The sequence below is a fragment of the Trachinotus anak genome, unplaced genomic scaffold, assembly GCF_046630095.1.
Source record: "Trachinotus anak isolate AG129_WGS33_773 ecotype Australia unplaced genomic scaffold, CSIRO_AGI_Tana_v1 ptg000039l, whole genome shotgun sequence".
Taxonomy (NCBI): domain Eukaryota; kingdom Metazoa; phylum Chordata; class Actinopteri; order Carangiformes; family Carangidae; genus Trachinotus; species Trachinotus anak.
This window is the reverse complement of record NW_027273890.1, coordinates 2,626,012-2,641,715: the sequence shown is the minus strand read 5'-3', so window position 1 is coordinate 2,641,715 and position 15,704 is coordinate 2,626,012. Positions and strand designations below refer to the sequence as shown.

The 15,704-nt window shown below is 43.4% G+C and overlaps 1 protein-coding gene across 4 annotated transcripts in view; it reads right to left on the bottom strand.

Moving 5' to 3' along the window:
• Positions 1–15,704, bottom strand: part of LOC139614881 (neuropilin-2-like) — a 94,492-nt gene that overhangs the window by 61,628 nt on the left and 17,160 nt on the right. For all 4 annotated transcript variants that reach the window (XM_071472538.1, XM_071472540.1, XM_071472539.1 and 1 more), the window contains exon 3: positions 4,974–5,155. In XM_071472538.1, the coding sequence (XP_071328639.1) occupies positions 4,974–5,155 (182 nt within the window). The remainder of the gene's footprint in view (positions 1–4,973; positions 5,156–15,704) is intronic.

The following is a 15,704-nucleotide window of genomic DNA, read 5'->3' as shown; positions in this document are numbered from 1 at the left end:
ACATGTGTTTCTTTGTGGGGTAAGGTTAGAGAATGTGTGTGTGTTGCTGGGTAGATCTGGTGCTTGAGCTCACAGTTCACTGATCAGGGAGACGGGAAAAAGTGTGTGTCATCAAAATTGTGAGTATTTCCTATATGAATGTGTGTGTTTGAGTGTGTGTGTGTGTGTGTGTGTGTGTGTGTGTGTGTGTGTGTGTGTGTGTGTGTGTGTGTGTGTGGTGTAAACTGGCACTCAGACGTCTACTTTCATTCAACACATTCAGTGCCAATGGGCTATTTGTCAGATCAAACCCACAATTATTCCCCTCCCTCCCTCCACCAATCTCTACTGCACCCACACACACACTTAAGGACACACACGGGGGCAGACTTGACACGCACCCAGTGACACACACACACACACCACGGGCCTCTCACACACAGCTCAACCACACACACTTGCAAAACCACAGGTTGGTTTTTCCATATGTTGGCTGGATTCCACCTCAGTGTCAGTGAAGCTGGAGGCTCGTGGTGCTGAAGCTGCTCGGCCTCTGTCACTGAGTCACAGCAGGGACTTCCCTTCATAATAAACTCCCTATTCAACCACATTTCTGCCGACATATGAAATTACGCTATCACCGAGACAATCACCTCTTCCGCTCTTTCCAAATGTGACATGCTAAAAGCTCCAGCCCAGATTTACTTTGCTGACATTTCTCTTTTGAGTTTGACGGGCAGATGAAAACACTGTCTTCTTTATTCAAATATTTACAAATGAATTCAAGCAAATCTTTTCCACCAGAAAAAAAAAACATTTTAAATCTGCAGTCATCTGTCACATTATGCCTTTGACAAAATCTCCATCAGTAAGTGGCAGAATGAAAAGTAGCTCTTAGTCCTATAAACCACAGTGTAAGCAAAGCCGCTGTTTGAGTCGTGCATTTTGAAGGACGTCCTGCTGCTGCTGTTTCTTATACACCACCTTTACCACAGAGCACCTGTCACTCATCACGGAGGCAGATCTGGATCCACTTTCCTCAATGAAAGCCAGCGGAGGGAGGGGCGAGCGCTGTGATTGGTTAGACTGTTTAATAAACTGACTTGATGCGTAGTCGAACAGAGGCAGAGAGGAAGCGCCTCAAGGCTCCGGGTGAATGTAAACAACAGCAGTTATTAGAGGAATCATCACAATGGCTTCCATATTACACTGCCTGAGGAGTGTGTGTGTGTGTGTGTGTGTGTGTGTGTGTGTGTGTGTGTGTGTGTGTGTTTACAAAAATCTGTTCACACAGTTTCACTATGGGATTCACTTCCCATTTAGATCAAAAGCTGGTAAAAAATTACATATTTATTCGACCTCTGAGGTTTGGTTTTAGGTTTAGGTTTAGGTTTAGGTTTAGGTTTAGGCTTGTGGTTATGGTTAGGATAAGTCTCCATGAAATGAATTTAAGTCACTGCAATGTCCTCTCAAGTGACAAAAATAAGTATTGTGTGTATGTGTGTGTCCGTGTGTGCAAGTTAATGTTTCCGTGCAGACGTACAAGCTGCCCTGCATTTGTGACTAACCATTCAGCCTGCATCAGTGCATTCATATATGTGAGTGTGTGTGTGTGTGTGTGTGTGTGTGTGTGAGTGTGTGTGTGAGTGTGTGTGTGTGTGCGTGCATGTCTGCTGAGTTCTGGGTCACAATAACAGCTGGGGGCAAACTACCTAGACAGTAGAATCTGATTGGCCACTGCATTCTGGTGGCTGTGTTTGTATTGGCTGGAGTTTTACTACAGTATCCATAGTAACAGAGCTGTAAACAAAAACAAGTGTGGCATGTGTATTTTTGCGTTTAAGTGGGTTTTTGTTTTGTTTCGTTTCTTGTCCAAACTCACAGATTTTGGTGCTCTTGCTCTGCACACATGAATATCAACATCTTCTATAGCCCTTTAATGACTGAGCTGTTCAACCTGATCTGTAAACGTGAGGAAATATATGTTGTTGCACAGACACATACACACATACACACATACACACACACACACACACACACACACACACACACACACACACACACACACACACACGTGCATATTGTTGCACGCTGTTGTGTTGAAGGTTCATCTTCATGTTTCTGCATCTGCGTGTATGTGCTTGTTTCCAGACTGAATAGACGGTTAATCTTTGAGTGGTCCAGTAATTAGGACACCCAGAGAGTGGGGGACAATCGCCTCCGACACACACACACACACACACACACACACACACACGCTAACCTTGTCATTACTGGAAAACACAGACCACAGTCACAGGCGGGATTGGGTCAGAGCCCACCCCCAAAATATTCAGTCAAGGGGATGAGGGACTGGAGAGGAGAAAAGCGAAACCTCATTATCAGCACTAAAACCCCAGAAACACAACCTGGGTCCCTGTTTGTAGTTTTTAAGGATTTTAACAGAAAGAATAAACAGATGTGTCAAAAACAAAAAAAAGATCAGTGAGGTTCAAAACTGACCTTTCATATGAATATTGATTATTCTACTGATTGTTTGGACTATTTGTCCAAATAGTATTTGTTGCATTTTTTTTAATTTTCAAAATGATGATTCTGACAGATGAAAAATAAAATAATTATTCTTTTTAAAGAAAGTTAAACAAAACACACAAACAGTACAGCTGTGCTTGAAACCTCTTCACTACAAGTGACTCTGTCCTTGTTTTTTCCCTTCTCATTTTCTGCGTCTGCGAGTGAGAGAATTTTGACAGCAAGTGAGGGCAATGGAAATAAATGGAGAGAGAGGAGAGGAGGAGAGGAGGAGAGGAGGAGAGGAGAGGAGGAGAGAAGAAGAGAGGAGAGGAGAGGAGGAGAGGAGGGGAGAGGAGAGGAGGAGGAGAGGAGAGGAGAGGAGAGGAGAGGAGAGGAGAGGAGAGGAGAGGAGGAGAGAAGAAGAGAGGAGAGGAGAGGAGGAGAGAAGAAGAGAGGAGAGGAGAGGAGAGGAGAGGAGAGGAGAGGAGAGGAGAGGAGAGGAGAGGAGAGGAGAGACGTTTGTTCCTTTCCTCTTGATTTTAGGCAGCACAGTGAGATACATATGCAGACAGTTCGCATGAGGCTATATAGTATGTGTTCCCCCCCCCCCCCCCCCCCCCCCACACACACACACACACACACACACACACAATCTAGTCACCCACGCAACCAGACGTTCAGTTGCACTTTGCAGTATGACAGGATATTGTTAACAGTGTGGCAACAGCTTGAATGTTCCAAATGGCTCCATCATTACTGCCAAGGATGACTGGAGACACACACACACACACACACACACACACACACACACACACACACACACACACACACACACACATACACACACACACACACACACACACATGCACACACACACAGGCAGAGACAAAGTATAGGAAGTTTGATTTTACAGAGGCAGCTGCACGTTGATGGTTGATGAATCTTGATGAATAAATAATAATGAAATATAAAACATATTAAACGTTTTTTTTTCTCCCATATTAAGTCAAAATGAAAACGTGTTTTGTGAGTTAATGCTTCCTGGAACCACACGTGCACCTTCAACTGTCACTCAGCTCTTGGCAGCTGCTAGAACGGGAATATTTTTCACTCACTGGTCCCAGAAAGACTTCATTAGTCTGGGATTGTGGTCATAGGGAATAATCACACCTGCAAAGATGGCAACTTTCAAGTTTTGATCTCAGCTGAAGGTTTGAGTTGAGAAAATAACTCAGAAAACCTCATCAAAACAGTTACACATTCAAAAAAATTGACAGAACATGTAAAACAGCTTTTGTTTTAGCCATTTTACAAACAACAGTGATGAACTGAAAGTGTGAACTTAATGTACTTCATGTTTATGATGAAGTTGAATGATCGATTAGTTTCTGCTGTTCCTGTAACAGCAGCTGTAAACATATAAAAACAAAAGTGTGGAGATCTAAATGCTTCCCATTACATTACTGTTCTAGTGTTCCATGTTTTATATTTGATAGGATTTCAAATGTCACAAATTAAAAATCAATCCATCAATTTACAAAATTAGTCTCTCCCTTGGTACCAGGGTGTGAACACTGACACCCTTGTTGTTTTAAAGTCGACTGGGTGCACTGTCTCACACACACACACACACACACACAAAGTCCCACCAGGCTAGTACCAGCAAGTGAGAAACACAGACAACCGCACGTGTTGTGTTAGTAACCTCAGCCCTCTGTGTGTGTGTGTGTGTGTCTCAGGGGAACAGGGCTCAGGACTCAATTAAGCAGGCATGTGTGGAATGCTTTCAGGGGGAACGGGACAAGATGGCTGTGGGGCCAACACTATGTGCCCCTCCGTCTCAGTCGCCCTTGATCTCAATTGGTCTCGCTTTGGCTGACCCATGGCAGCGTGAAGGGGAGCCATGTCAGACACACACACACACACACATATATATACACACACACATGCATACACAAAGTGCCATCAAGGGGAGAGATGTCTCGCCTGGACAGTCTAAGGGGCTCTCAAGGGCCCTCTGCTGTGCCTCTTGTCGCTTTCCCTCTGTCTCCCATGACACCAGGGAGATAAATGGGGCTTGGTCGCCTAACGAAGCGTGCTGAGTCGTCTAAGAGCAGCTTGTAATACAGTTACTAATAGCCCAGTTGTAAAGGTGCAATCCCCTCTCAAGTCCTGCTCACTTTTAAATCTGTCCATTCACAGAGATAATGTCCCTCTGGAGACAGCTGGAAAACTTCATATCCACTGTCTCTCTTATTGTTTATCAGGTTAAATATTCAAACTCAAAAATGTTTTTTGCTGCACTGTTATCTCACATGTGGTCCATATTTTTGTGTTTTTTTTTTAAACAGTGTCTTGCTGTGCGACATGTGTTTTAGACCCTGCTCAGGTCACCTTATCTATTTCCCAGGGTCAAAGGTCATAGAATTTATTAAGTGCAAGTGCAAACACAAAGAGCAGCAACAGCAACATCCGTTTACCGGTTTTGAAGATTTCATAGCGCAGCGAGAAGCCCGCCCCTTGGTGGGCGTAGTCTGACACGAACTTGATGTGGAGCGAGGGGCCCGACGATATGATTGGTGCAGGGGCGATGTTGCTGCAGTGTTTCCCCAGGAGGTCGGCTGACTCTGAGTTTCCATCGTGGATCTCTACGTAGTCATACCTGCAGAGGACAAACAGATATTTATAGATACCTTCGCTGCATATGATTGATTGAAATTAAAACTGAAGCATTTTATTCATATCCTGATGTCTGAAGTTTGGCAGTGGATGCAAACATTAATCATTCACTTTAACTGACATGTAAACATGACATCCTGTACCCAGTGTGCAACTGAACATACTTAATGACCAAATATTTTATTGTTAAATCCTCACAAGCTGCTTTGATTCTGATGTTATTATTATTATTATTATTATTATTATTATTATCAGTTCTTTCATCTGACAGGCATCACAGTAGATTTGGCTGCAGAAAGGAATCAATGAGCAAATTGTTTGCATGTCAGCTACTGGGCAGACTTGTGAAAGCAGAGTTCCTCTCAGCAGAAACATGGGTGTCATTACAATTCAAATGGATGCAGCAGGAGACATTGGCAGTTTACAGATGGTGGAGGAGAAGAGGGACCACCTGCATGAGGCAAAGTGGAGAGAGAGCCTTTTTTTCCACACTGTAATTGAATGATTATACAGTCTAACTGCTGCAGGCTTCACGGTCTACAGGACACAATTTTATGGATTACACGTCTTCTAATACAAAGAAAAGGTGAGTGACAGTGTAAGACGCTGTGCTTCCTTTCAGTTTGTGTAAGGTCACAGTGGTGTCACATGTGGAGCAGTTCAAAAAGAAAGCTGACTCCAAGTCTCACACAACTAATATCCCTCATTATCTACATGTGAGTCTCAAACTAAATCAAGTAAATAAGGTTAATTATATTTTTGAAGCTATGGAACAGACTCCTTTGATAAAAAAACAAAACAAAAAACAAAACAAAAAAGATAGCAGAACAAGTAAAAAAAAAAAACGGAGATGCAAGATATTCTACGTCACATTTCTTTTGCTTTATGTTACACGAGGTCAAAGTCAGGAGTGAACGTAACGGTCGAGCTGTCTGAACTAGGGATGAACCCTTCAGCCTTTGATGCTCGAAAAGGATTAATGTGGAGCACATGACTCTGGTTTATGTCTTTGCTCAGGTCTAATTCAATAACGTTTGTAATTCAGCCTGGAGACCTTCAATCCACAGAGAAATTCATGTTTTCCACATTTCAGAATGGATTTAGGACAGTTCAGCTTTTCCCTGGTTCCTCTTTCCTTTGAAGCTTCTCACACTTGATGCCGACTGGGGACTGTGTTAATCCATAACTGATCATGTTGGTACTAAATGAAGGAACAGACCCCAACAACTCGACGACCACATGCGTCGCCGGTCCCTTCCTTCAGATACGAGCCACAGGAGCGTGTCAGCGGCAGGTTCACTGAACCTTCGCCATCATGGTGACAAAAATGAACATGTGTTTGAGGTGGAACAATCAGGCACAAAACCCACTTGGTTAGGTTCAGGAAAAGATTTGGTTTGGGTTCAAGTAAGTACTGAGGACCTCTGTCGTCATGGTTAGAGTAATAAACACGCCGTTAAGGTTGTGGAACGGTCATGGATTAAAGAAACAACACTGAGTATCACTTTCACACGGGAAATAAACAGCCGTCTCTCACCCATCCCTCGAACTACATCACCTGACTTCCTCCTCTGCCTCTGTCATATTTATTACAGACACTAAAGGTCACCTGACAACAAAACCTAACAAGTTTCCACACAGACAAACCATGGGGTCGTTATTTTGGAGAGGACAGCCTTGATTACCACAAAGACTAAACACAAATCTATTGGAACATCGACAAATGGCTTCAAAGTGACTATTTATTTTATAATCACACATATATTTACAGCTGCAGAACATTATACATCAGTATAACGGGTGCCAGGGACCGTGTTCCTCTTTAAGGAAGGTACTGACTTCAGCTCTATTTTTATTCCTGTTTCTTTCATGTTTTCTGACCTCAGATGTTTGGAGCCACAGCAGGAGTGTTGCCTCTGTGTCTGGATGCCAAAGACACACCTGCCTGGCTCTAAAATAGCTTCCTGGACAGAAATTCCTTGAGCAGCAAAGTTTGATTCCAAGTTAAATGAGTTCAATTTCAATTAGGGGCTTTCTCACAGTAAAGCTAAACTATGACCGGATTCTATTTGCTCATCCTTGTCCATTATATCGATCACTGCTGACCACAGAACTGTTGATGGCTCCAATATTGAGCTTTCTGCGTTTCTCTAAAGTAATCAGATGAACACTCAGCCTCAGAAGATCCCAGAGTATTTTTCCTTTTCCATACAGAGGTTTGCTTAAAGCGTAACACTAATTTCAATATTTTAAAAACACCATCAGCCAGTGACAGAAGCCCTCCCGGTGATCTCCCTCCCCAGCAGATGAAGGTGTCGTGTACCATGAGGTGATAAAAGTAAAGCACATGGTATTTTGTTGCTACTGTACACACACATTAAAGATACATGAACATAAAAGGGGTGTTAATCTTTTCACTATTTCTTAGCATGCAGTCGCTGTTATGCCAAAGCCACAAGCCAAAACTCACACACACACACACACACACACACACACACACACACACACACACACACACACATATACGCTAGATTTGTCACTTATGAGGAAATTGCATTGGCTTATATTAATTTCTAGGAGACTTACCCAGCCTCAGCCCTTAACCTTATAATAAACAACCAAGGTTCAACCTTTGACAGTTGGTTGTTTGACTTGTGGGGACGAGCTCTTTGTTCTCAAATAGCAGGTGAATCCCGTTAATACATCTGTGCGAAGAAAACAGTTTTTCATGGGACTTGAAAGGATTAAATTAATGCTGGATAGTTTGTGCTGATAAAATCGTGTTTTACTCTTGAGTGACAGTCGTGAGACTTGTGTGTGTTCATGTGTGTGTGTGTGTGTGTTCATCTTACACCTCTTGTCTTGTAACAATAACGCATGAGGAGAGCACAGACAGTGGGAGTGAATTCACAACCACAGAACCCAAGAGCTCTGCAAAACGCTGCCAAGTGTACAGATGAGAACTCTATTGTGCACAGCCACAATGTAGTGTGCATAAAGACACACAAAAGAGTGTGTGTTTTTGCTTCAGCTCGCCCAGTGTGCATGCAAGTCACTGTGTGTGTGTGTGTGTGTGTGTGTGTGTGTGTGTTCCGACAGGTGAGAAAGCTCCCGACATAATGAGGGTTGTACACCACCAACTCTCCCATCATGTTTTCTGTCTGCTTTGTGTGGAACTACCACCACAGTTATGACCCAAGCTGTCACAGCACTGTGAGCATGTGCAAGTGTGTGTGTGTGTGTGTGTGTGTGTGTGTGTGTGTGTGTGTGTGTGTGTGTGTTACAGTTCCTGTCATATACAGAACGCCTCATCCCAGCGACAGATTCCTCCTCCTCTTTTCTGAAATGACACTTTTATTTAACGGCTTTTCGTATCCGGACAAGATCTCTTTTTCTTTCTCTCCCTGGCTCGCTCCTCCCCTCATTATTTCCCAGTGTTTCACTTTTCAACACTTTATTTTTTTTCTATCATTCTTTGTCTTCCTCCTTTTTCTCCCTCTGTCCTCTTTCCATCTGTAGCTTTCTCTAATGTGCTGTCAGGCACATAACCAGTGGCCAAGAGCCAGTGTGTGGGAAGCACAGAGGAGGCAGAGATGGGGGGGGGGGGGGGTAGTATTAGAATTTGTGAATATTTGAATTTAAAACTCTGTTTTAATAACAGCACTGACAGGGAAAAGAGAGAGTGAGCAAGATAGATCCACAAAGAGAGAGAGAGAGGAGAGAGAGAGACGTCCACAAAAACTCAACACACTGGAAAACACTTCCTGCTCCCTGTCATCATGTTTACTGTATTGCAGTCAGGAGAGACTTCATTTGCATTAAGAACAACTTTCATTGTCATGTGCAAAACAAGAGACCGCATCGTGATGTCATCGTGTGTGAAGGAAAGGTGGAGGAGGGTTACGGCAAAACAGACTCAAGTGACAGCTGACAGCAGGGGAGGAGGGATGTTAAAGTACGACAGGGACAACGTGATTGGCTGGTTGAGATCATGGTGAGATCTGATTGGTTTTCCAAACACCTGAAGTCAACTGAGTCAGGGAGGGGGATGAGAGAATTGCGACTGGAAGCAGAGAAGAGATATTTTATAAATACTTCTGTGAGTTCAGCTGGAGGGTGGGCAGTAATTCCTGAGCTGCTGCTCTAAAACGTCAATCAAATAATTATTTTATGATCAAATAGTCATCTGACAAAATCAGTATAAAGGCTGGTTAACACCAGCATGTTGACATTAAGAATGACTGACCGTGGAGTGGGTTAGAGCCGACAGAAATTTGGCTGCTCAGCTGCACAGTTACGCAGCCCGAGACCCTGTCGGAGCAGCTTCACATAATCATTTTCCATGTCCACACCAAAAACCTGTTGTTAAGCTTTATCCTCTTTGGAGACCGTTTTGGAAAAGCTCTCTTTTCAGGTGTACACACAGCGCCAAAAAAAAAAAAAAAAGATTTCAAATTTAGCCAGCAGAGTGTGAACACAGTCAGAGAGAGAACATGACACTGCATTCGCTCTGCCAAGACCCCCCCTCAGACAGACAGAGACAGGTGTCCCTCCCTCCCTCCCTCCCTCGCTACAGCTCGGTGCCTTTAGTAGAAAGCAGGGAGACATACGCAGCTACTTAAGTCAGCACACACACACATTCACAAGACACCTGCACAAACACACACTATCTGTCTCACACATAAACACAGGGATGCACACACGGAGCCTGTGGCCAGGGACTCACACATGGGGGGGGTTGAGGTCTCCAATCTGTCTCCTTGTAGGAGGAACACAGCTTCTAACAAACTGTTTAATCCCATCATCTGTCTCTCTCTCTCTCTCCCCCCAATATATTCCACTGCAGCCAGTCAGTGATCTGATGAGGCGTGCCACAGGGAAGGATCCTGAATTTATTTCTCCCACACTTTTCCCTGAAATCTGCTTGTTAACAAGCTGTGAACAGGATTTTTTTTTTACTTGCATGAAGGAAATGATGATAAAATAAAGCCTTGTTCCAAAACATGTAACATGGGAGGTTACGAGCATTCGTGACTGATGCTCGCACAGATTCGTGCTGAGTTGAGGAAGTCGGTGTGAAACTCCACTGACTGGAAGATCTGACGTTATGTGAGATTTATGTTTGTGTGTTTTGGGGGGTAGGTGAGCTTCAAGAGCGAGAAAGCTCTCTGAAGCCTTTCTGATGTGAACCAAGGAAAAGGTTTACACACAGACCCACTTCCACCACTCCACCCCTCCCTCCCCCTGCTGCTCCTCCCCTCTGCCTTGGTCTTAATTGCCTTCACACGTTCTCTCTCTCTCTCTCTGTCTTTAGGTCAGGAGTTGTCTTCTTACACCTGCACATTTCTTTCAAACATCAGGGGTGCCCTTAGCTGTAGACTGAGCGTCTGCACAGTAGACACACACACACACACACACACACACACACACACACACACACACACACACACACACACACACACACACACACACGCGTTAGAAAGGGCTGAAAACAGGCCATGTGTGACTGTTGTGACAAAGACAGAGAGTTAAAGTCTATTAAAACATTACTCTGTCAGAAATTGTGAGAAGTCTAATCATAATTTAAACTGAACTGACTGAGAATCACTTCCCATTAACTGCAGGTCAATGAACTTACATTTAGGATTCATGTTTATACAAACTGTTGCTGACATAGAGGGAAGATCCCCTCTACTCCCTCTATTTTCTTTCTTTTTTTTGTTTTGTTCTGTTTTTCCCACTACATCATCCTCTGCTGTGAGGGAAGTGAAATCCTGGGTGGGCCCCCACAAACATTTCTAGAGGAAGTGAAACGATCAGCTATGAGTAGACTCATATACACATACACACACATACACCATCTTCTGCTCCAGTCGTGTGGATGACTCAGTGCGATTCAAGAGAAATTCCTATGAAGCGTATTTACGGTGGTTTCTAGGGAAGTAAAAACAGGACAAGAACAATTATGGAGGTGGTGGATTCAGCCGCGCCCTCTGACGATAAAGATGCTTCCAGCAGCACTGATAATTCCCACAAGGCATGACAGGCTGCAGTTCATGAGCTGCAACTGATGTTTGCTTTCTTCCTCCTACTTCTCATTCTCATGCATCTACATCCCTGGAGTCAAAAGAATTTCAAATAATACACATTCATGAGCAAAAGCATTATACAGCGTAAGAAAGATGATCCCTGAGATGATAGTCAAGCCTCTTTCATATTATTGCTAAGTTAACACAAGAGACCATTAGATTCTGATACACGCGGCAGTTTCAAGGCCCTTTTATAGGATTTGTCACCTGATGAAAAACCATAGTTGCTATATGCACCACAGCTGTTGGAGAAATTGTTTTCCTAGAAGTGTCAGGACTGATTAGAGCCCAACATTACAAAATACTGTCATTGGCACTCAGCAGCCACAGTCAGTCTGTCAGTGAAGTAGTTAATAGAGAGTGAGGAGGATGACTGACTTCACTGTTATCAAGTAATAGGCCTATTACTGCTGATAGATGGACAGTGTGTGTGTGTGTGTGTGTGTGTGTGTGTGTGTGTGTGTGGAGCAGTAGTCTCCAGGACAACCAATCGATTCCTCATTATAGCTTTAACACACATTGATCAGGGTCAGTCCTTCTCACACACACACACACACACACACACACGAACACATACTCCAGGGTCATTACAGTAACAAACACTGATGAGGCGGACCTTTAGTGCCTAAATAAGAGCACTATTATCATTTTTACCTGAGTGTGTGTGTGTGTGTGTGTATTTCCTGAAATCACCACCTTGGAACACAAACCTTCACATCTGACACCTTGTTGTGTAACACCAGGTCACCTGACCAGCTGAGAGTGACTTCATCTGACCTTCAAATGGACCTTCAGGTGTGTTGCACTGTTTATCGACTCCAGGTTCCAGACACTTCATTACCTACACACAAAAACCATGTGTACGACATGTCCTGCACGTGAATTGTTTCTTATGAACACAGAATGTGCAGTGAGGCTGTGCACACCTCACACACTCTTTTGACCATACGTACACATGGATTTTACTTGCTTTTATTTATTTTACTTGTCCTTTGTACAGCACCTGGGTCAGCTCAGGCTATGTTTAAATGTACTGTAGGAATAACGTTGACTTGACTTGACTGCACATGGTTTTTTAGAGTGAGCCAGGTTAAATACAGTGAAGTGAAAATGTAAAATAAAGAGGAGACACTGAATTTAACATTAAACAAAACAGGCAACTTCACGGAGCTTCATTCATTAATATCATTATAAGTTTTTCTGTTTCCACAGCAAAAACAATTTAACAATTCAAAAACTGAAATAATTGTGTTTGTGTGCTGAATGTTTCCTTTAGCATTGTCTAATATTATATCCTCATTATTTATTGTGGGTCATTCTGTGACCTGTTTCCAGACTATTTTAATATTTACTAATCACAGTTTGACGTCTGTCTGGAGCCCGATGAAGACGTCTCTGGCCCGACAGGTGAAGTTCAGAGTAAAACAGGAGATTACAGTCTGAGTTATTGTACTAAAGTTTACTGATGAGCTCCTGTTTGTGATCAGACCAACAATCATTGAAGTTGTGTTTCTTTTTTGTTTGTCGCTCTTTTCTGTGCCGTGCCTGATAAATTGTGTTTTTTTTTTTATGCAAACTGATGGATTAAGGGGCATCCTCAACCCAATTTCTCAATGAATGAGATTTATAAAACTGAATCATGCGTATGCACATCTGCATATTTCTGGTTTCATGCGTACACATAACCAGAACCACATGTAGTCATGAATCTACACAGAGTTTTATGCATCTGGCCCCAGGTCTTTTCTACCATTTGTAGAAAAGCAATCAATCAAGTCAAACACTTGACTGATTCACTTCTCTCTCTGAATCAATCTACAGACAGAACTTTAACTCTCAACAAAACTGAAGGTCATGAGTTTTTGATTTGTGTGTTTTCTTCAGTGTAGCTGCGATTGTGTTGATGGTTCTCTGTGTGTGATCCCAGCTGCAGGGGGTACAAGCATTACTTTGCATGACTTTGTGTTCATCTGGTGTAATCGCTGGCGAGGAAGTTTGATTTATCAAAAGTAAAACTCCGGCCTCAGTCTGTATCTTTCCAGTAGCAGTGGATGACGCTCGTCTGGACGCACGACCCTCCTGCTGCTGGAGTCACTGTGATGTTAATTCAAACATGCAGGCAGCTGCTAAATGCCCACAGCTGGTAACTGAACATCCACCGTCACCCCACAGGCTGTTCCTCTCTCTGTCATATAGTCTCTTCATCTCTACCTCCATCTTTTATTTTTCCCTCCTGCCCTCAGGCCAGTGTCACATCACATCACTTTCCCCATTGCTCTTCTCCTGGTCGTGTCCCTGGGACTTCTGCCTGCTAGTCAGGTGTGATCAAACAGACAGTGCCTGACCCTCAACCATTTCTAATATTTGTCTCAGATTACATCTTTGTGCCAGAAGAGAAGAGAAGAGAAGAGAAGAGAAGAGAAGAGAAGAGAAGAGAAGAGAAGAGAAGAGAAGAGAAGAGAAGAGAAGAGAAAACAGACCTAGAATGGAGTTAAATGATTGATTGAGGCAGAGTACAAAGACAAGGTCTAAATCATTAGTGAAACCATTATCGTTGACTGCAGCTTCTCTGTCATATAAATCACTTCTTAACTCACTGCTTTACTCCACACTTATTGTGTAAGCCACATCACCGTGAAACTGCCTACGTGCCTGTCTGCCTTACATTGGATATGAGTTTATTTTAGAGCTCGAAAATGCTTGCAACCTCTGACTCTGCATTTCTACTCATTTATGCAAGCTTATGTTTCACCTTTATACTGTGTGTGTGTGTGTGTGTGTGTGTGTGTGTGTGTGTGTGTGTGTGTGTGTTCCTCATATCACTGTATTAGATAGCATCTGATTTGGGTGTGAACCGAGGTAATGGAGGACTGGAGAGGGTGGAGAATGAAGAGAGGACGAGAAAAAGTGACAGATGTATAGAAAAGGGATTTAACTGATGGATAGACAGACTGGGAGATAAAAGAGGATGAAGACGGATACAGGCTGATGAAAAGTCTATAAATGGTAAAGAGAGAAGAATAGATGCATTTTAAAAAGGCAGAGAGGAGCAGGAGAGGGGGAGAGGGAAAAGGAGGAGAGTGTGGCATTTGGCTTCCTGCCTGTGATTTCTCATATGTAATGCTGAATAATGATTTGGCCTATAAAAGATTGGAATACTGCAGAGGGTGAGGAAGGGAGAAGGAGGAAAGGGAAGGAAGGAAGGAAGCAGAGACAGGAGATTAAATTAGAGGAGGACAGACAGAGAGGAGAGGTGGTGAAGAAGGAGGCATGGAGAGGGGAGGAGGTAACAGAGGTTAGGACAGAGGAAAGCGCAAGAGTAGATGAAAGATGATAGATGGGGTCCATTGGGCAGCGGCGAGGGGGTGGGAGGGGTGAGATGAATGAAGGGGAGAGAGGGTGAGGAGGTGGGAGAGAGCCAGGAGGAAAGAGGAGAGGAAAGAGTGAGGAGGTAGCTGTCAGGATGATTTGAGCCTGCCCTCAGCGGACCCTGACGCTGCACTTTTCCCCAAGCAACTGTGTGTGTGTTCCCACGTGTGCACGCACGCACACACACACACACACACACACACACACACACACACCCGCGTTCTTTCCAGACACTCAAATAGAGATCTTGCTTTCAGAGACGGAGCAGGGCAGTGAGCTCAGAGGAAAATGTGAAATAGACGACCAACCGCTGCCTCAAAAGGCCACATACACTGTAAACGCCTGTTTGGTAGCAAGTGTTTGATCTTAACTATGTTAGAAGTTGTCACATGGAGAATTTAATATCACTTCTATCACATGACTGCGCATAATTAAGATTCATATCAGTCATATCAGCCCTTTCACCTCTTTACTGTCAATACAAACACACTAAACGCTACTCTAAAAGTAAGAGTTTGTCATTTTTGGAGATATGTTTTCTTGTTAGAGGAGAAGAACAATACTGCTCTCATGTCTGTACGAAAATATAAAGCCAGTCTGCAGACTGTTAGCTTAGCTTAGCATAAAGACTAGAAATAGGTACAAAATGCACCATTACTGCAAAAACCAAGGAGTTGTGGTTATGCTGCAAGTTTTTCCAAGTGTTTCCTGGCTGTCGGGCGCCCTGCATCAGTATCATGCTAAACAAAGCTAACGTGTTTTCACTGTAGCTTCATAACTCTTGGCGAAAGAACAAATAATCAATTTTTTTTCCGATTCAGTTTTTTTCTGTAAAACTCCAGGTTTGGGATTTTTCAGGTGAGTATGATAAATTTTCTGAGCAGCACTACTTCTTCAGGGCAGCCTGGATGCTACAGTGACTCGGTATCGGAAAGTGGTGAGACAGTCAACAAGGCCAGGCTGGGGCTGGCTGGCTAGCGTGCTAACTTCAGTGGTGAGTAATAGAATGAAGTTAAGTGTTGGTCTTGCAACGCTTTCACAAGACTAGTTAGTAAACAGTTGCTAATGCTAATG